General features: G+C 36.4%; 1 protein-coding gene across 6 annotated transcripts in view; it reads left to right on the forward strand.

Moving 5' to 3' along the window:
• WWP1 (WW domain containing E3 ubiquitin protein ligase 1) overlaps window positions 1-14,777 on the forward strand; it is a 134,309-nt gene that overhangs the window by 116,397 nt on the left and 3,135 nt on the right. For all 6 annotated transcript variants that reach the window (XM_077771292.1, XM_077771290.1, XM_077771295.1 and 3 more), the window contains 4 exons: window positions 301-421; window positions 6,856-6,960; window positions 9,803-9,899; window positions 10,334-10,406. In XM_077771292.1, coding sequence (XP_077627418.1) covers window positions 301-421; window positions 6,856-6,960; window positions 9,803-9,899; window positions 10,334-10,406 — 396 coding nt within the window. The remainder of the gene's footprint in view (window positions 1-300; window positions 422-6,855; window positions 6,961-9,802; window positions 9,900-10,333; window positions 10,407-14,777) is intronic.

The raw sequence follows: 14,777 nt of genomic DNA on the forward strand, positions 1-14,777 counted from the left end.
GTTGAATGACTGTAGCCTTTCCCTTACTGTGTCAGCATACATATAATCTGGAATTATATGTTTATACATGAACAGGAAATAGTAAGTGCTGGACTGTGGCTGTCTTACTGACAAATAAAGAACTTCCTATTTTGAAAAGCATCCTTTCTAGCCACAGATGTACTAGAACTGGAGAAACATGTGTTACGTACACAAACAAATATACATATGTTATGTATGTATAGTGTATTTGGGAAAAGAGTTGGAATTTTAGAGGTAGTTGGAAAATGAACTATTTTTAAATATTGTCTTTATTTTCAGTTTAATGACCGAGTGGCGTTTTTCTCGAGGAGTGCAAGAACAGACCAAAGCTTTCCTTGATGGTTTTAATGAAGTTGTTCCTCTTCAGTGGCTACAGTACTTTGATGAAAAAGAATTGGAGGTTAGGCTTCTTTATTATGCTATTTAGAAAATGTTAATGAGAGGAGGGGCTGTTTTTGTGCTTCTATAGGATGTCCACACATTTTTAAATGATGTGGCACCATCTTGAGTTCTCTTATGCATCCCAGCTTTCAGGAGGTATTGAAATCCCAGCATGGGTTGATGGTCTTAAGTTCTTTAAACCATGATGTTGTTAGGGGCACAAAATCCTTAATCAGTGCCTGCTGTCCTGAAGAGTGAGTTCAACCTTGTTAATAACTTGGGGAACTTAATAAAATCCTGGGTTAGTAGTGAGTTGCCCCAAAGATCATTTTTTTAAGTCATGACTTTTTAGTGGTATTAACTGTATTCAGACTTATTAGAAGTATATCAGAACTTCCTTTTTGGAGGGATGTGGGAGTATAAGGTACACATGACAAAATTTACCATTTTTGAATATTTTTAAGTGTACAGTTCAGTACTGTTAGGTATATTTACATTATTGTGCCACCAGTCTCCAGCACTTTTTCATTTTGCAAAACTGAAACTCTGTACTAAACTCCCCATTTCTCCTTCTTGGCCCTGCCATTCTACTTTTTAGGAGTTTGACTACTCTTGGTGTCTCCTGTAAGTGAAATCATGCAGTATTTGTCTTACTGTGACTGGTTTATTTCACTTAACATAATGTTCCTCGTAGTTTATTCACATTGTAGCAGGTGTAAGAATTTCTTCCCTTTTTAAGGCTGAATAGTATTCCATTGTACGTATATACCACATTTTGTTTATCCATGCATTAGTCAGTGGATATTGGGTTGCTTCTACCTTTTGGTTATTGTAAATAATACTGCTATGAACATGGATATATAGATATCTCTTAGAGATTCTGCTTTCAGTTCTTTTAGATGTATACCCAGGAGTGGTATTGCTGAGTCATATAGTAATTCTATGTTTAATTATTTAGGAACTACCACACATCTTTGCCTACACTTGTTATTTTCTGTTTTATTATAGTAATGGGTATAGGTTATATCCTACTGTGGATGCGATTTATATTTCTCTAATGATTAGTTACAGTAAATTCTTGAAATCTTCTTTCCCCATGTAGATTAGAACAAGGCCATCTTTGTTTCTCTGTTAAGAAACTTGGTTTGTTCATATAACCAAATGTGTACATAAAAAGTTAGTGTTACTAATTGTACATACAGTAATATTCCCTTATAGAAATTCACCTTCTGGAAACTGACAAGTATATGAAAATAAGGACGCTTAGCCTGGATGACATGTAGACTATATAAGTTGGGCCAACGTCTTTTTCTTAACAGCTTGACTACACAGATTAGCGGAAACACATCAGAAGAATAGAATCGAAGATATCAGTATTTAATCTTTTTCTTAAATCACAGACTTCATTAAGAATCTGAAGAAAATTAAATAATTTCATGTATTCAAAGTACATACACCTAAAGTATTCCATACCCTTAATTAAGAGCTCGTATTTTTAACACTTTTCCAAAGAAGACATCCAGATGCCTAACAGACACATGAAAAGATGTTCAACATCACTCATCATCAGGAAAATACAAATCAAAACTACAATGAGATATCACCTCACACCTGTCAGAATGGCTAAAATTAACAACTCCAGGCAACAACAGATGTTTGTGAGGATGCAGAGAAAGAGGAAGGACCTCTTTTGCACTGCTGGTGGGAACGCAAACTAATGCAGCCATTCTTGAAAACAGGATGGAGGTTCCTCTTCCTCAAAAAATTAAAACTAGAACTACCCTGTGACTCAGCAATTGCACTACTAGGTATATATCCAAAGGATAGAGGAGTGCTGATTCAGAAGGGCACATGCATCTCAGTGTTTATAGCAGCATTGTTGACAGGAGCCAAAGTATGGAAAGAGCCCAAATATCCATCAACTGATGAATGAATAAAGAAGATTTGGTATATCTGTCTATACAATGGAATATTACTTGGAGATGAAAAAGAATGAAATCTTGCCATTTGTTATGCTAAGCAAAATAAGTCAGAGACAGACAAATATCATGTTTTCACTCATACGTGGAATTTAAGAAACAAAACAGATGAACATAGATGGAAGAGGAGCAAAAGTAAGATAAAAACAGAAAGGAAGACAAACCATTAGAGACTCTTAAATATAGAGAACAAACTGAGGGTTGCTGGTGGGGTGTTGGGCGGGGGGGATGGGCTAATTGGGCGATGGGCATTTGTTGGGATGAGCACTGGGTGTTATATGTAAGTGATGAATCACTACATTCTATTCCTAAAATCATCATCATACTATATGTTTACCCTGAATTTAAATTTTAAAAAATTAATAAAAAAAAAAAAGCTCCTACTTTGGAGGCACACCTAGTGAAAGAGGGATGTTTTAGCCAGAGTCCAACATCAGAGCAGAGATGAAACTAAGATAGTAGATCTGAAAGGATATGAAGAAACGCATACTTTGATACAGCCCTTGGTAGATACAGTTGTCTCATGCCCTGTGAAATAGTTTGGCCAGGTGATGATTTCCTTTTACATATAGGAGACTAAAGCTTTTGTTGTTACTGATTTGCCTTTAGTTCATGGTACAGGCCTGTGAGAAAATATAGATCTTTTCTGTTGTTATTTTTGCTTTATCTTTATTTTTATTGTTCTTTTACTTCATTCATTATCTCTTTTAACCATGAATAGTACCACAATAGTGGGCATGCATACCATTATTCAAAATAATGATTATTCATAATCATGCCCCTTTACAAGTTAAAATATTTCAACTAAGAAAATGTAACAGTCATTCTTAAAAACTCTCATCACACGAGGAATAGGCGACCATTTTCTCAGTTTGTTAAAGAGCATCAACAAATTAGATAAACCCTGACATCATTGTGAATGGTAGTACCTTGAATATTTCATATCAAGATTAGGAACAAGAGTAAAACTCTCATCCTTTTATTACCCATATTGTACCAGATATTCTCACTGGCCTGGCCAATGCAGTAAGGCAAAAGTAGAAATAAAAAGCATAAAGACTGGAAAGAAGTAAAATGGCCTTTATCCATGGATAATAACATGATTGTCAACTTAAGAACTCCTAAGGTATCTACCAAAAAAAAGCAGAAATAACAATGAATTTAACAAGACTAGGATAGAAGGCCAATAATTTAAAAATCAAGTATATATCTGTTATGTACCAGCAACAAACACTTGGAAATTGAAGTTTTAAAGTTTTTTTACTAAAGCATCAAAAAAGTAAATGTAACCAAAGGCATTCAAGACCTCTATACTAAAAACATAAGGCATTGCTCAGAAAAATTAAAGATGACTTGGGGCACATGGTTGGCTCAATCAGTTAAGTGCCTGATTCTTGATTTCAGCTCAGATCATGATCTCATGGTTTGTGAGATGAAGCTCCATATTGGGTTCTGTGCTAATAGTACAGAGTCTGCTTGGGATTCTCTCTGCCCCTCTCTCAACATAATAAACTTAAAAATTGTTTTTAATGTTTACTTTTGAGAAAGCGTGAGACAGCGTGTGACTGGGAGAGGGGCAGAGAGAGAGACGGAGACACAGAATGCAAAGCAGGCTCCAGGCTCTGAGCTATCAGTCCAGAGCCCGACATGGGGCTCAAACTTCATGAACTATAAGATCATGACCTGAGCCAAAGTCAGATTCTTAACTGACTTGAGCCACCCAGGTGCCCCAATAAACATTTTTTTTTAAAGAAAAAGTTTAATAGATGGGAAGATACATCATGTTGTGTTATTAGAAGACTCAATATTATAAAATGTCAGCTCTCTCCAAATTGATCTGTATATTCAACACAATCCCAATCAACATCAGGAAGAATTTTTTGTAGAAATTGATAAACTGATTTTAAAAATACAAAGAAATGCAAAGGCTCCAGATAAGCTGAAACAATTCTGAAAAAGAACAAACTTGGAGGATGTTCACTTTCTGATTTCAAAAATTATTATTAAGCCATAGTCATTACAATAGTGTGGTACTTTTGAAAGGATACACAGATAGATCTGTGGAACACTAGAGAGTCCAGAAATAAACCAACACATATATTGTGAATTGGTTTTTAACAGAAGTGCTACTATTTTTCAGTGGGGAAAGAGAAAGTCTTTTAAACAAATGATGCTGGATCAACTAGATGTCCATATAGAAGAAAATTAACATTGACTCCTACTTTAGTCTGTGAAAAAAGATGAAATTATAAAAGTAAATATGAAAGCTAAAAAGAAAACACAGAGTGATCTTTGTATGGGCAGAAGTTTCTTAAGAAGAATACAAAACAGTAAAGCACACATGCACCAAAAGGATAAGGACTTCATCAAAAGTAAAACTTCTGCTCTTGAGAAGATACTGTTAAGCAAATGGGAGTATGTGTGTGTGTTATATGTATATGTGTCTGTATATGTATGGTATGTATGTATGTATATGTGTGTGTATATACACACACACACACATTTTAACTCTCACAACTCTGAAAAAGAAAAATTTTCTAGAACGGGCAAAGATCCACTTCACAAAAGAAGCTATGATGGCAAGTAAACACATGAAATATAACTCATTATTGGGGAAATGTAAATTAAAACTATAAATGAAATGCAACTTTGGGATAGTGTTGGTAGTTTCTTACAGTGTTAAATATATATATATATATCAGCTTCTGGCTGGTCCCTGGCAGGTCCACTCTTAGGTTATTTATTCAAGTGCAATAAAATATGTATTTATACAGTACAAAGATTTTTCTATAAATGTTCATCACAACTTTATTCATCAAAGCCCAAAATTTGAAGTAACCTAAATGACCATTAAGAAATGAAAGAATAAGTTGTTGTATAGTCATATAATGAACGTGACTCTCATAAACATGGTATTGATGGGTGGAGGTAGGGAGGGGGTGGAGAAAACAAAAGAGTGTTGTTGTGTGCTCTGTGTGTGTATATATGTGTATGACATTCTCAAAAATTTAACCTGTGATGAAATCGTTGATTATGGAGAGCCAAAGACAAGGATGGTGTTTTTCTCTGCATAAAGAGACATAATGGGAATATTCTACATTTTGATTGTGGTGGTGGTTACATAGGTGTATGTAATCTGTCAAAACTCATCTAACTGTACTTAAAATACTTGCATTTTATTGCATATACATTATATCTCAAAGTTAACTTAGGAGGAATGAAGTATTAGACTACTTCATTATGCCAAAAATAGCTTTTATCCCATATGTAATACACTGGGCTTGTCTGAAAATTTCATATAGAATATTTTATTCCCAAAGCTTAGGAAAATTAATAACAGGAATTAGTATATATTTTTTAAAATGTTTAAGTAGTTTAAAGTAGTTTAATTTAGGGGCGCCTGGGTGGCTTAGTTGGTTAAGCGTCCGACTTTCGCTCAGGTCATGATCTCGCGGTTCGTGGGTTCGAGCCCTGCGTCAGGCTCTGTGCTGACTGCCAGCTCAGAGCCTGGAGCCTGTTTCAGTCTGTGACTCCCTCTCTCTCTGACCCTCCCCCGCTCACGCTGTCTCTCTCTCTCTCTCTCCTAGAAAAAAAAAATATTAAAGTAGTTTATTTATTTTTGAAACAGAGAGAGACAGAGCATGAGTGGGGTGGCAGCATAGACCGATAGCTGGCCAGATTATGCAAGGTGGTGCCTATAGTGTCCACAAGTTGGGCATCTTGGTATGCTACACACTATCAGTAAACTGTAAAACTCAAAGACTCTATAATAGGATTAAGGATAGAGATGGACACTACATGACATGAGGCTCACTATGTATGCTGGGTTTTTTTTTTTAATTTTTAAAAGATTTTTTTAAGTTTTTAAAAATTTTTTTTAAATTTATTTTTGAGAGGGAGACAGAGTGAATGGAAGAGGGGCAGAGAGAGAGAGAGAGAGAGAGGGAGACACAGAATCTGAAGCAGGTTCCAGGCTCTGAGCTGTCAGCACAGAGCCCGACGTGGGGCTTGTGCCCACAAACCGTGAGATCATGACCTGAGCCAAAGTCGGACGCTTAACCAACTGAGCCACCCAGGTGCCCCTGTATATTTTTAATTTGAAATAGAGAAGATAGCATAGATTAAGAAGAAAAAAGAATCAGAAATATGTTTGAAACTTAACAATTTGGACACCCAATTTGGGATACATTTCTAGCAAGAGATTCTTCTAGCATAGCTAATGTCTTTCTTGAAGAATAGTAACTCTAAATGTTTTCAGTTTGAGTTCAATAAACATGGAAATGATCAAGTACCAAAGAATCCTTATTCTAAATTGCTACAATTTCTTGGATTTGCTGTGATCACTAGTTGTCATGCACGCAGCTGCTCACATAATTAGGCCATGTGCAACAGGTGTTTGTTAGCAAACTTCAGTCCTATAGTTACTCTCTTCACCAAACCTGTACTGTGACCTGCTACTGTGTTCACTTCCCAGGTTATGTTGTGTGGCATGCAGGAGGTTGATTTGGCAGATTGGCAGAGAAATACTGTGTATCGACATTATACAAGAAACAGCAAGCAAATCATTTGGTTTTGGCAGGTATTTGCTTTTATCTTTTACAAACAGAGTGTTCAAAGAAAATGTTTTATCTTGAAACAGTAGTTTAAAAACAGAGTTCATTTTTAAAATTGAACCTGCCATTGGGCATGGTTTTTAGTTTTTATTTTCTAAATCAGAAGTGAATAGTGTGAACACTTGTTAAAGGAGTTTCCGTTGCTTATTTTGATTGTCTTCCTAAATGGGAGAATGAATGACAGTCTTCCTTAAGTAATAGTTTAATGGTAATACTTGTAGGTATAGCATTTTCCCCTTAGGAGTATCAAAGTATTCTAAAAATTCTGCTTAGTTCTGGAAGTAAATGAGGAAGTATAGGTTTTTTAATTAGAAAGTCAATGTAGATACATAATTTCTGTGAAGGTGATAATATGCTAGGGAATCAGAATAGTCCAGAGGATAATGTACAAGAATGACTTCTTTTCTTTTCTCTTTCCCTCCCTTGAGTCCCTTTCTTTGCTTTGTCGGTGTTCTAGCTTAAACTACAATGCGGTGCTCTCATCCAAGTGCTGCAATACTAATATTGAAGCACACTTTATTAGATTTTGCATTTTGTGTGTTTGAGAATTTAAAATCTTTAGGCTAGGGATTTTCTTCACATAAATCTACTAATTGAGACTCATTTGAGCAATTTAGTGACTGAACTTCTAGTATACCTATGCTTAACTTTGACTTTCAAGTGAAAACTAAGCCTGGCATTTTGTATTAGATTTTCTAGAAGTGGAATCTTTTTGTAAGGAAATGTGTCATTTATTTATTTATTAACACTTTAGAGTAGTGTAGACATTTCTAGAAATTTATCTTATATACTTCAACATATGCAAAATGGCACATGCTAGATATTTATTGCACCATTATTAGTATACTAACAGAGACCTGAAACATCCAAATGTCTGTTGGGAGGGGACTAAGTAAATAAATTATATCTGCTCTGGAATTCTGTACTTTGTAATCATTCTTTTACTTAAAAAAAAATTAATTTATGTTTGTTTATTTTTGAGAGAGAGACAAAATACGAGCGGTGGGGTTAGGGAGAGAGGGAGACACAGAATCCAAAGCAGGCTCCAGACTCTGAGCTGTCAGCACAGAGCTCGATGTGGGGCTTGAATCCACAGACCATGAGATCATGACCTGAGCTGAAGTCAGACGCCCAACTGATTGAGCCACCCAGGCACCCCATCATTCTTCTACTTCTTTTAATGCAAATTAACAAAAATATTGGAAAATATGTTTCAGTACAGTTTTGAAGGGAAAAGGAACCTGTGTGTAATATGCTATTTGGTTAAAAGGAAAATTTATATTCTGTATATTCAGAGTGTATGTTGGTACAGCTGACCCTTGAACAGTAAAGGGTTTGAACTGTGCCAGTCTGCTTCTATGCAGATATTTTACAGCACACTGTAAATGTTTCTGTAGCTTCTTTTATTATAAAAATATATATATTCAGAAATAATGTGTTAATTGATTATGTTATCAGTAAGGCTTCTGGTTAACAGTAGGCTATTAAGTTTTGGGGAATCAAAATTTGAATGTGGATTTTCCCAAAATTTCAACTACATGGGGGATCGGCACCTCTAACTCCTGCATTCTTCAAGGGTCAACTGTATATGAATATACTGTCTCTGACAAGGTAGAGAAAACTGGTAGCAAGATGTGAAAGCTGCTCTTGATGCTGTACCTTTTACTACCTTTCAGTTCTATTTTGGGTGCTCTATCTATTACCATTTATGAAAAATAAACAAGGGGCACCCCTGGCTCGCTCAGTCAGAGCATGTGATTCTTGATCCTCAGGGTCAGGAGTTCAAGCCCCACACTGGGCATAGGGCTTACAAGAAATAAATCAACAAAAAATAAAAGAATAAATCCATTTTCAAGCCTAGAATATCTGAATTGCATCACATACAGAATGTATGCAGGTATCTGCAATCCTCCTTTTCAGGCTTTTTACTAGCTTCCTTACTCCTTCGTGTTCCCTGACTTTCCCGCTGGACATTTGTATCTGTATACCTGAGGAGCTTGAGCTTAGGGTCCTATAAACCCAAGTGAATAGTTGTGTTTTCCAAATTGAGTTTGTTTTAGGGAAAGTGTTGGTTTATGCCAGACCTGGTAATAAGCTATTTCTTGTGTCATGATGAAGTGTGTACCTCAACACAGTTGTATGCAGACATGTTTTTGGTCACTGTTATACTTTCTGTCTTACCCTTAGGTAAAGTATATTTTTTGTTTATTTTTTATAAATGTTATTTTTAAAATACATTTCTACTCTCAGACTGCTCCAGAAGTTCACTTGCCTTCTATTACAAGATAATTAGACCAATTCAAATCAGTATTCCACCACACTACACGTTTATGTCCTTTTTTGAAAAGATAATAAATGAACTAAATATTATTAACAGAATGCATCCTTGTGGTTTTCACGTATGAAGAATCCAGAGTTGAAAAAATAGTATCCAGTGGGAGACAATACATCAAACTGTTGAAAATGGTGACTGTTAATAAGTACTAAACACACAAAAAGCATATGGCACAAGCCCTGACTAGGTGATAGCTGTAATATTGTAGCCAAACAACATCTGTCCTTGTTACCTTTTAGTGGTTTGATCTTTAAAGCCTCCCGTTTCCTGTCTGTATGATGGATGTAATAATACTGATGGCCAACCAGTGGTGTGTACTTGTGAGGATTAACTGAAGTAGGATTGATAGTATATTCAACATATGCCTAGCCTTAATCAATTCTTGAAGAAATTTAAGAATTAAAGTGTCTATTTTAATTACTTAAGATAATTTAGTATTTTATATTAAAGTAAACTTGATTTTTGTTACACAGTTTGTGAAAGAGACAGACAATGAAGTAAGGATGCGACTATTACAGTTTGTCACTGGAACCTGCCGTTTACCTCTAGGAGGATTTGCTGAGCTTATGGGTAAATGCAGTTTTACTGCGGTTTCTCTGTAGATAATCTTGTGATAATGGCCTTTAGACATACAGTAGACTTGAATCTAAGGATTATTCTTGTGTGGTCTCTGTAGGGTATCTACCAGAAGACTACTTAATTGTTAATACCAAGTACATTTGTAAGCCAAAAATGAAAGTCTGCTTGCATAGTCTGGTTGGGTATTGCTTTGCTCTTTAGGGTGATTGTGAAGGGAGCAAAATTCTTTAGAGCCATCTGTTTTTCCACTGATTTAATTCCTGTTGCTGAATTTCTGCAGCAAAAAGAAGCTTCTCTAGGCAGAAGCGACGTACCTTGTACTCTGTATCAGTCATGATTATGTGACATGTTCTGTCATTAAACTAGTTGTCAAAACCAAAAAGTTTAAAGGACCAGATAAATTTTGTCTTGTTTTCTTGATTTAGGAAGTAATGGGCCTCAAAAATTTTGCATTGAAAAAGTTGGCAAAGACACCTGGTTACCAAGAAGCCACACATGGTAAGTTCAAGAATCCTAAACTGAAAGGTAAAAGCCAGAGAATCTTGTTTTTTAAATACATAAGACCCATTATTAGTGCTTGTCCATTAATGTAGCCAGAATTTTAATTTTAGAACATACTGATTAATACGGCATTTTGTAACTGAATACTTTGAAAGGATTTGTTTGGTTAATATACTGAGAAATATATCCAGTGATTTGCCAATTATTTAGAATAACCACTATGTATTATAATATACGACTGAAGTGCTCCCTGCCTTTAATGAAGTTTACACTCCACTGAGGGAGGGAGCACAAATGATGAACAAGTAGACTATCTGAATACTAGGAAGATCCTTCAGGGGAAATAAAGAGGGTGCTACAGAAAAGAACAAGTAGAGGGAACCTCTTCTAGATTGTGTGGTCAGGGAAATTCTCAAATGTTCAAGTTGGATAAATGGCATGCTATGGAAAGAAATGGAAGACACACATTCTTTGTACAGGGACATTTCCAAAGACCTTGAAGAAATCATTTTTCAAGGAAATGAAAGATGACTGGTGTGATTGGAACTTAGTGAATGAGGGGAGACAGGGATAAAAAGAATTTGGAAATTTAGGCAGGGCTAAATTACATAGAGCCTTGTAGGCTATTATAAGGCACTTGGATTTCAGTCTAATGGCAATGAGAAAACTTTGAAGTGTTTTAAACAGCAGCTAATGAGATTCAGGAAAAATCACTCTGGCAACAGAGGAGGAATTGAATTCAAGACCAAACGCAGGAAGATGAGTTAACAGAACTGTTGTAGGCATCCAGGCAAAAGACGATGGTAGCTTACGAGGTACATGGTTCTTTCAGGAGGTCAGAACTATTTTCCTACTAAGCAGTCATTTGCCTTTTTCTTGTTTTGACACTTGGATTTTTGGTGCAAAAGCAAATGGTGGATAAAACTGTTGGTGCCTCAGCACGAATCAGGGCTGTGGCACCAAAATGCTGTCTCCATTGTTCACCATCACACCCCTGCAATTTAAAGTAAAAAGCAAAAAAAAAAAAAAAAAGTCTCTTTCAAGATGGTTCTTTATGAAGCAGTAAAATATATATATATGTTAAATCTTGATGCTTAAGTGTTTAGCTCTTTAATATTCTGTATGACGAAATGGGAAGCCTGCATAAAGCACTTCTGTTCATACCAGAGAATTGTGGTTGTCTTGAGGGGAGGCTCTTTGGCAGTTGAGTTGAAAGCTGAACCAGCTGACACTTTTTGATGGAACACTGTTTTTATTTGAAAGAATGACTGACAAACTCTTTATTCAGACTTGTGTATTTGGCAGACATTTTCTTGAAAAGTAATGAAGTAAGCTTATCACTTCAAGGAAAACAACTGACAGCATTTGTTGGCAATGATAAAAGTTGAGGTTTCAGGCAAAAATTAGAATTTGGGAAAACTTGTATATGCCATCGTGAGCTTGAAAGTTTCCCCAAAACTTTCTGATCAGATTGGTGATGTTATTAAAAGTGAGATTTTTTTCTATCATGTAATTAAGTATGTCAACATTTGGAAATACTTTATAACTTGGTGAATCACTATTCCAAATGACCAATGCATGATGTTACAAAATCATGCATGGGCAAAAAGAGCCATTCAGAGTACAAGATAAACCAATGGGTTTACATAACAGAGTAGAAAAAGTTCTTTGATAGGATTTCAGAACCCATATTATGTGCAATCTTGTCAAATTTATTTAGTACAATAGCTAAAAATAATAGCCACGATTACCTGAAAAAAAATAGAGTACATCTCTTTTCTAACTACATACCTCTGTGGGGGCAAATTTTCACATACTGTACTTAATATAGTGCAGCAAAATAAATGCACACATAAATATCAGGAAAACAGATGTCTCTTATTAAGCTAGACATCAAGAATTGCAAAAATATAAAACAGGTTCACTCTTTTCACTATTTTTTTGAAAATAGTCATTTTTATCAATAAATATAATTTACATCAACAGAGCTCACTGGGATTCTCAGTATTTTAAAGTGTGAAAAGGATCATAACCAAAAATCTTTGAGGTCACCAGCCTAGATTAAATTGTTGAATCCAGTAAAGAATGGATTGTTGAGGTACAGGAGAGAGTTTAGAACCAAAGGAGATAATTCTTCAAGAAAGATGAAAAGAATTGAGATGCTGAGTACTATTGTAGTTAAGGAATTAGCCTTTGATAAAAAACAGGAAAACTTCCTTTATTGTAATAGGAAAGGAACAAATGCTGGATGTAAACTGTAATTATCACTGTTGGTTTGTTTACTCAAAGTATAAAGTTAGGTCACTAAGAATGAAGAAAGTAAAAAACTCTGAGAATGAGAGTTGTCAGAGTAGGCAAGTATTTACTAGAGAAATATGGCTGAGAATGATGTGCAGTATTGGATTGCCCTCTTGGATCTAACGTGACACCAATCTGTCTAGTTATAGGATTCTCCCCTTTAGTAATTTTTAGCTGTTAAGGTCCAAGGAGTGAAAAACTAGCTGTTAAGGTCCAAGCTGAATTCATTCAGCTTGAGTTTTGATGAGTTAAGTTCAAAAGGGCTCGAGAGACAGGGATTTAAAAGTATTTGCAAGGTAGTGGTTCTAAGGATGGGCTGTGGATTAAGTACAAAATAAGGACAGGAAGAATCTGTGGATAGGCTAGGATGGTGAGAAAGCAATAGGTTAAGAGGTTAGCATTTTAATTGAAGGAAGCTGGAAAGACCAGAGTTTTTCGAGGGTGCCTGGGTGGCTCAGTTGGTTGAGCATTCAGCTCTTGATTTCTGCTCAGGTCATGCTCTCAGTCACGGGATTGAGCCCCGCCTCAAGCTGTGCTGGGCATGGAGTCAGCTTGATTCTTTCCCTCTCCCACTGCCCCCACACCTTGTGCTTGTGCACTCAAAAAAAAAAAAAAAAAAGTGGACTTTTTAAATTAGAAATTTCCTGTTGGTGATAACAGTGTTCAAGGTACATTACCCTGCAGTCAGTAAATGAAGAGAGGAACAGGTCACTGAAGATGAGAACTGGGAGGGGGGCGCCTGGGTAGCTCAGTCAGTTAAGCATCGACTTTGGCTCAGGTCATAATCTCGCGGTTCGTGGGTTCTAGCCCCGTGTCGGGCTCTGTGCTGACAGCCAGCTCAGAGCCTGGAGCCTGCTTCAGATTCTATGTCTCCCTCTCTCTCTGACGCTCCCTTGCTCATGCTGTCTCTGTCTTTCTCTCAAAAATAAATAAAACATTTAAAAAATTCAGGGAAAAAAAAAAGATAACTGGGAGGTCATGCATGGGTGTTGGGTATCATCAAGGGAATGAAAGGACGACCGTGAACCAGGTGCCAGAGCTTTCAGTGAATGAAAGGAATATATGACCAAGAGGTCAACAGAGGATAGCCAAAAGTTCAGAAAGAAGGTTGCATAGCTAGATTGTATGTGCCTCACAGGCGGGGAGTTTTATTGATGGGCTTCAGGGAAATGGTATGTTTCAGACTAGCTGGGTATTTAGTTAAGGCAAGAGAGGAGTTAAGACCATAGAAAACTGCAAATTATAAAACCTAAGTTCAGAGGAATGAAAGATCTGAGGTGGAAGACAGGAGAAAGGTGGGGATTTAATTCTTATCAGTGGAATACAGTTATCAGTATTGGGATGAGAATTTGGATTAACACAGATGACCCAGAGACACTAGAGTTTTCAGTGTGTGACGAAGGTAAACACTGCTTTGATCTATGGTGGAAATAGTCCTGATAATTCTCAGAATGAGTTCTGCTGTCCTCTCCAATGCTTTGCTTATTGAGGTGGCCACTCTCAGAGCAGGGGCTGTATACACTGGTACAGAAAGTCAACAGCGTACTGTTCCCTCACTCCATTGCAGAGGTATTAGTAGAGTCTTCCCTTTTTATAGGTTAAATAGAAGTATTAAATTTGACTCAGCTGGAACTAAAAATCTAAACTAAAAAAGTATTCTGATATTCATATAGTAAATACTCTCATTAAGATGAATAGATTTGGGGGCGCCTGGGTGGCTCAGTCGGTTGAGCGTCCAACTTTGGCTCAGGTCATGATCTCACGGTTCGTGGGTTTGAGCCCCGCCTCGGGCTCTGTGTTGACTGCCAGCTCAGAGCCTGGAGCCTGTTTCATATTCTGTGTCTCCCTCTCTCTCTCTGACCCACCCCTCACCCTGTCTCTCTCAGAAATAAAAAAAAAAAAAATTAAAAAAAAAGATGAATAGATTTGGTGTGTCTCGTCTTAAAATAGAACCCTGTTTTGGAGGTCTTCAAGTAATCTGCTTTCTTACATAGTTCAACTCCACATTTACTAAATGGACTATATCAGTGTTAGAAGGGATGACTGCTCCTGAGTTTTAGAGGAGAAATG

The sequence above is a fragment of the Crocuta crocuta genome, unplaced genomic scaffold (genome assembly GCF_008692635.1).
Source record: "Crocuta crocuta isolate KB4526 unplaced genomic scaffold, BGI_CrCroc_1.0 scaffold235, whole genome shotgun sequence".
In the NCBI taxonomy this organism is placed as follows: Eukaryota; Metazoa; Chordata; class Mammalia; order Carnivora; family Hyaenidae; genus Crocuta; species Crocuta crocuta.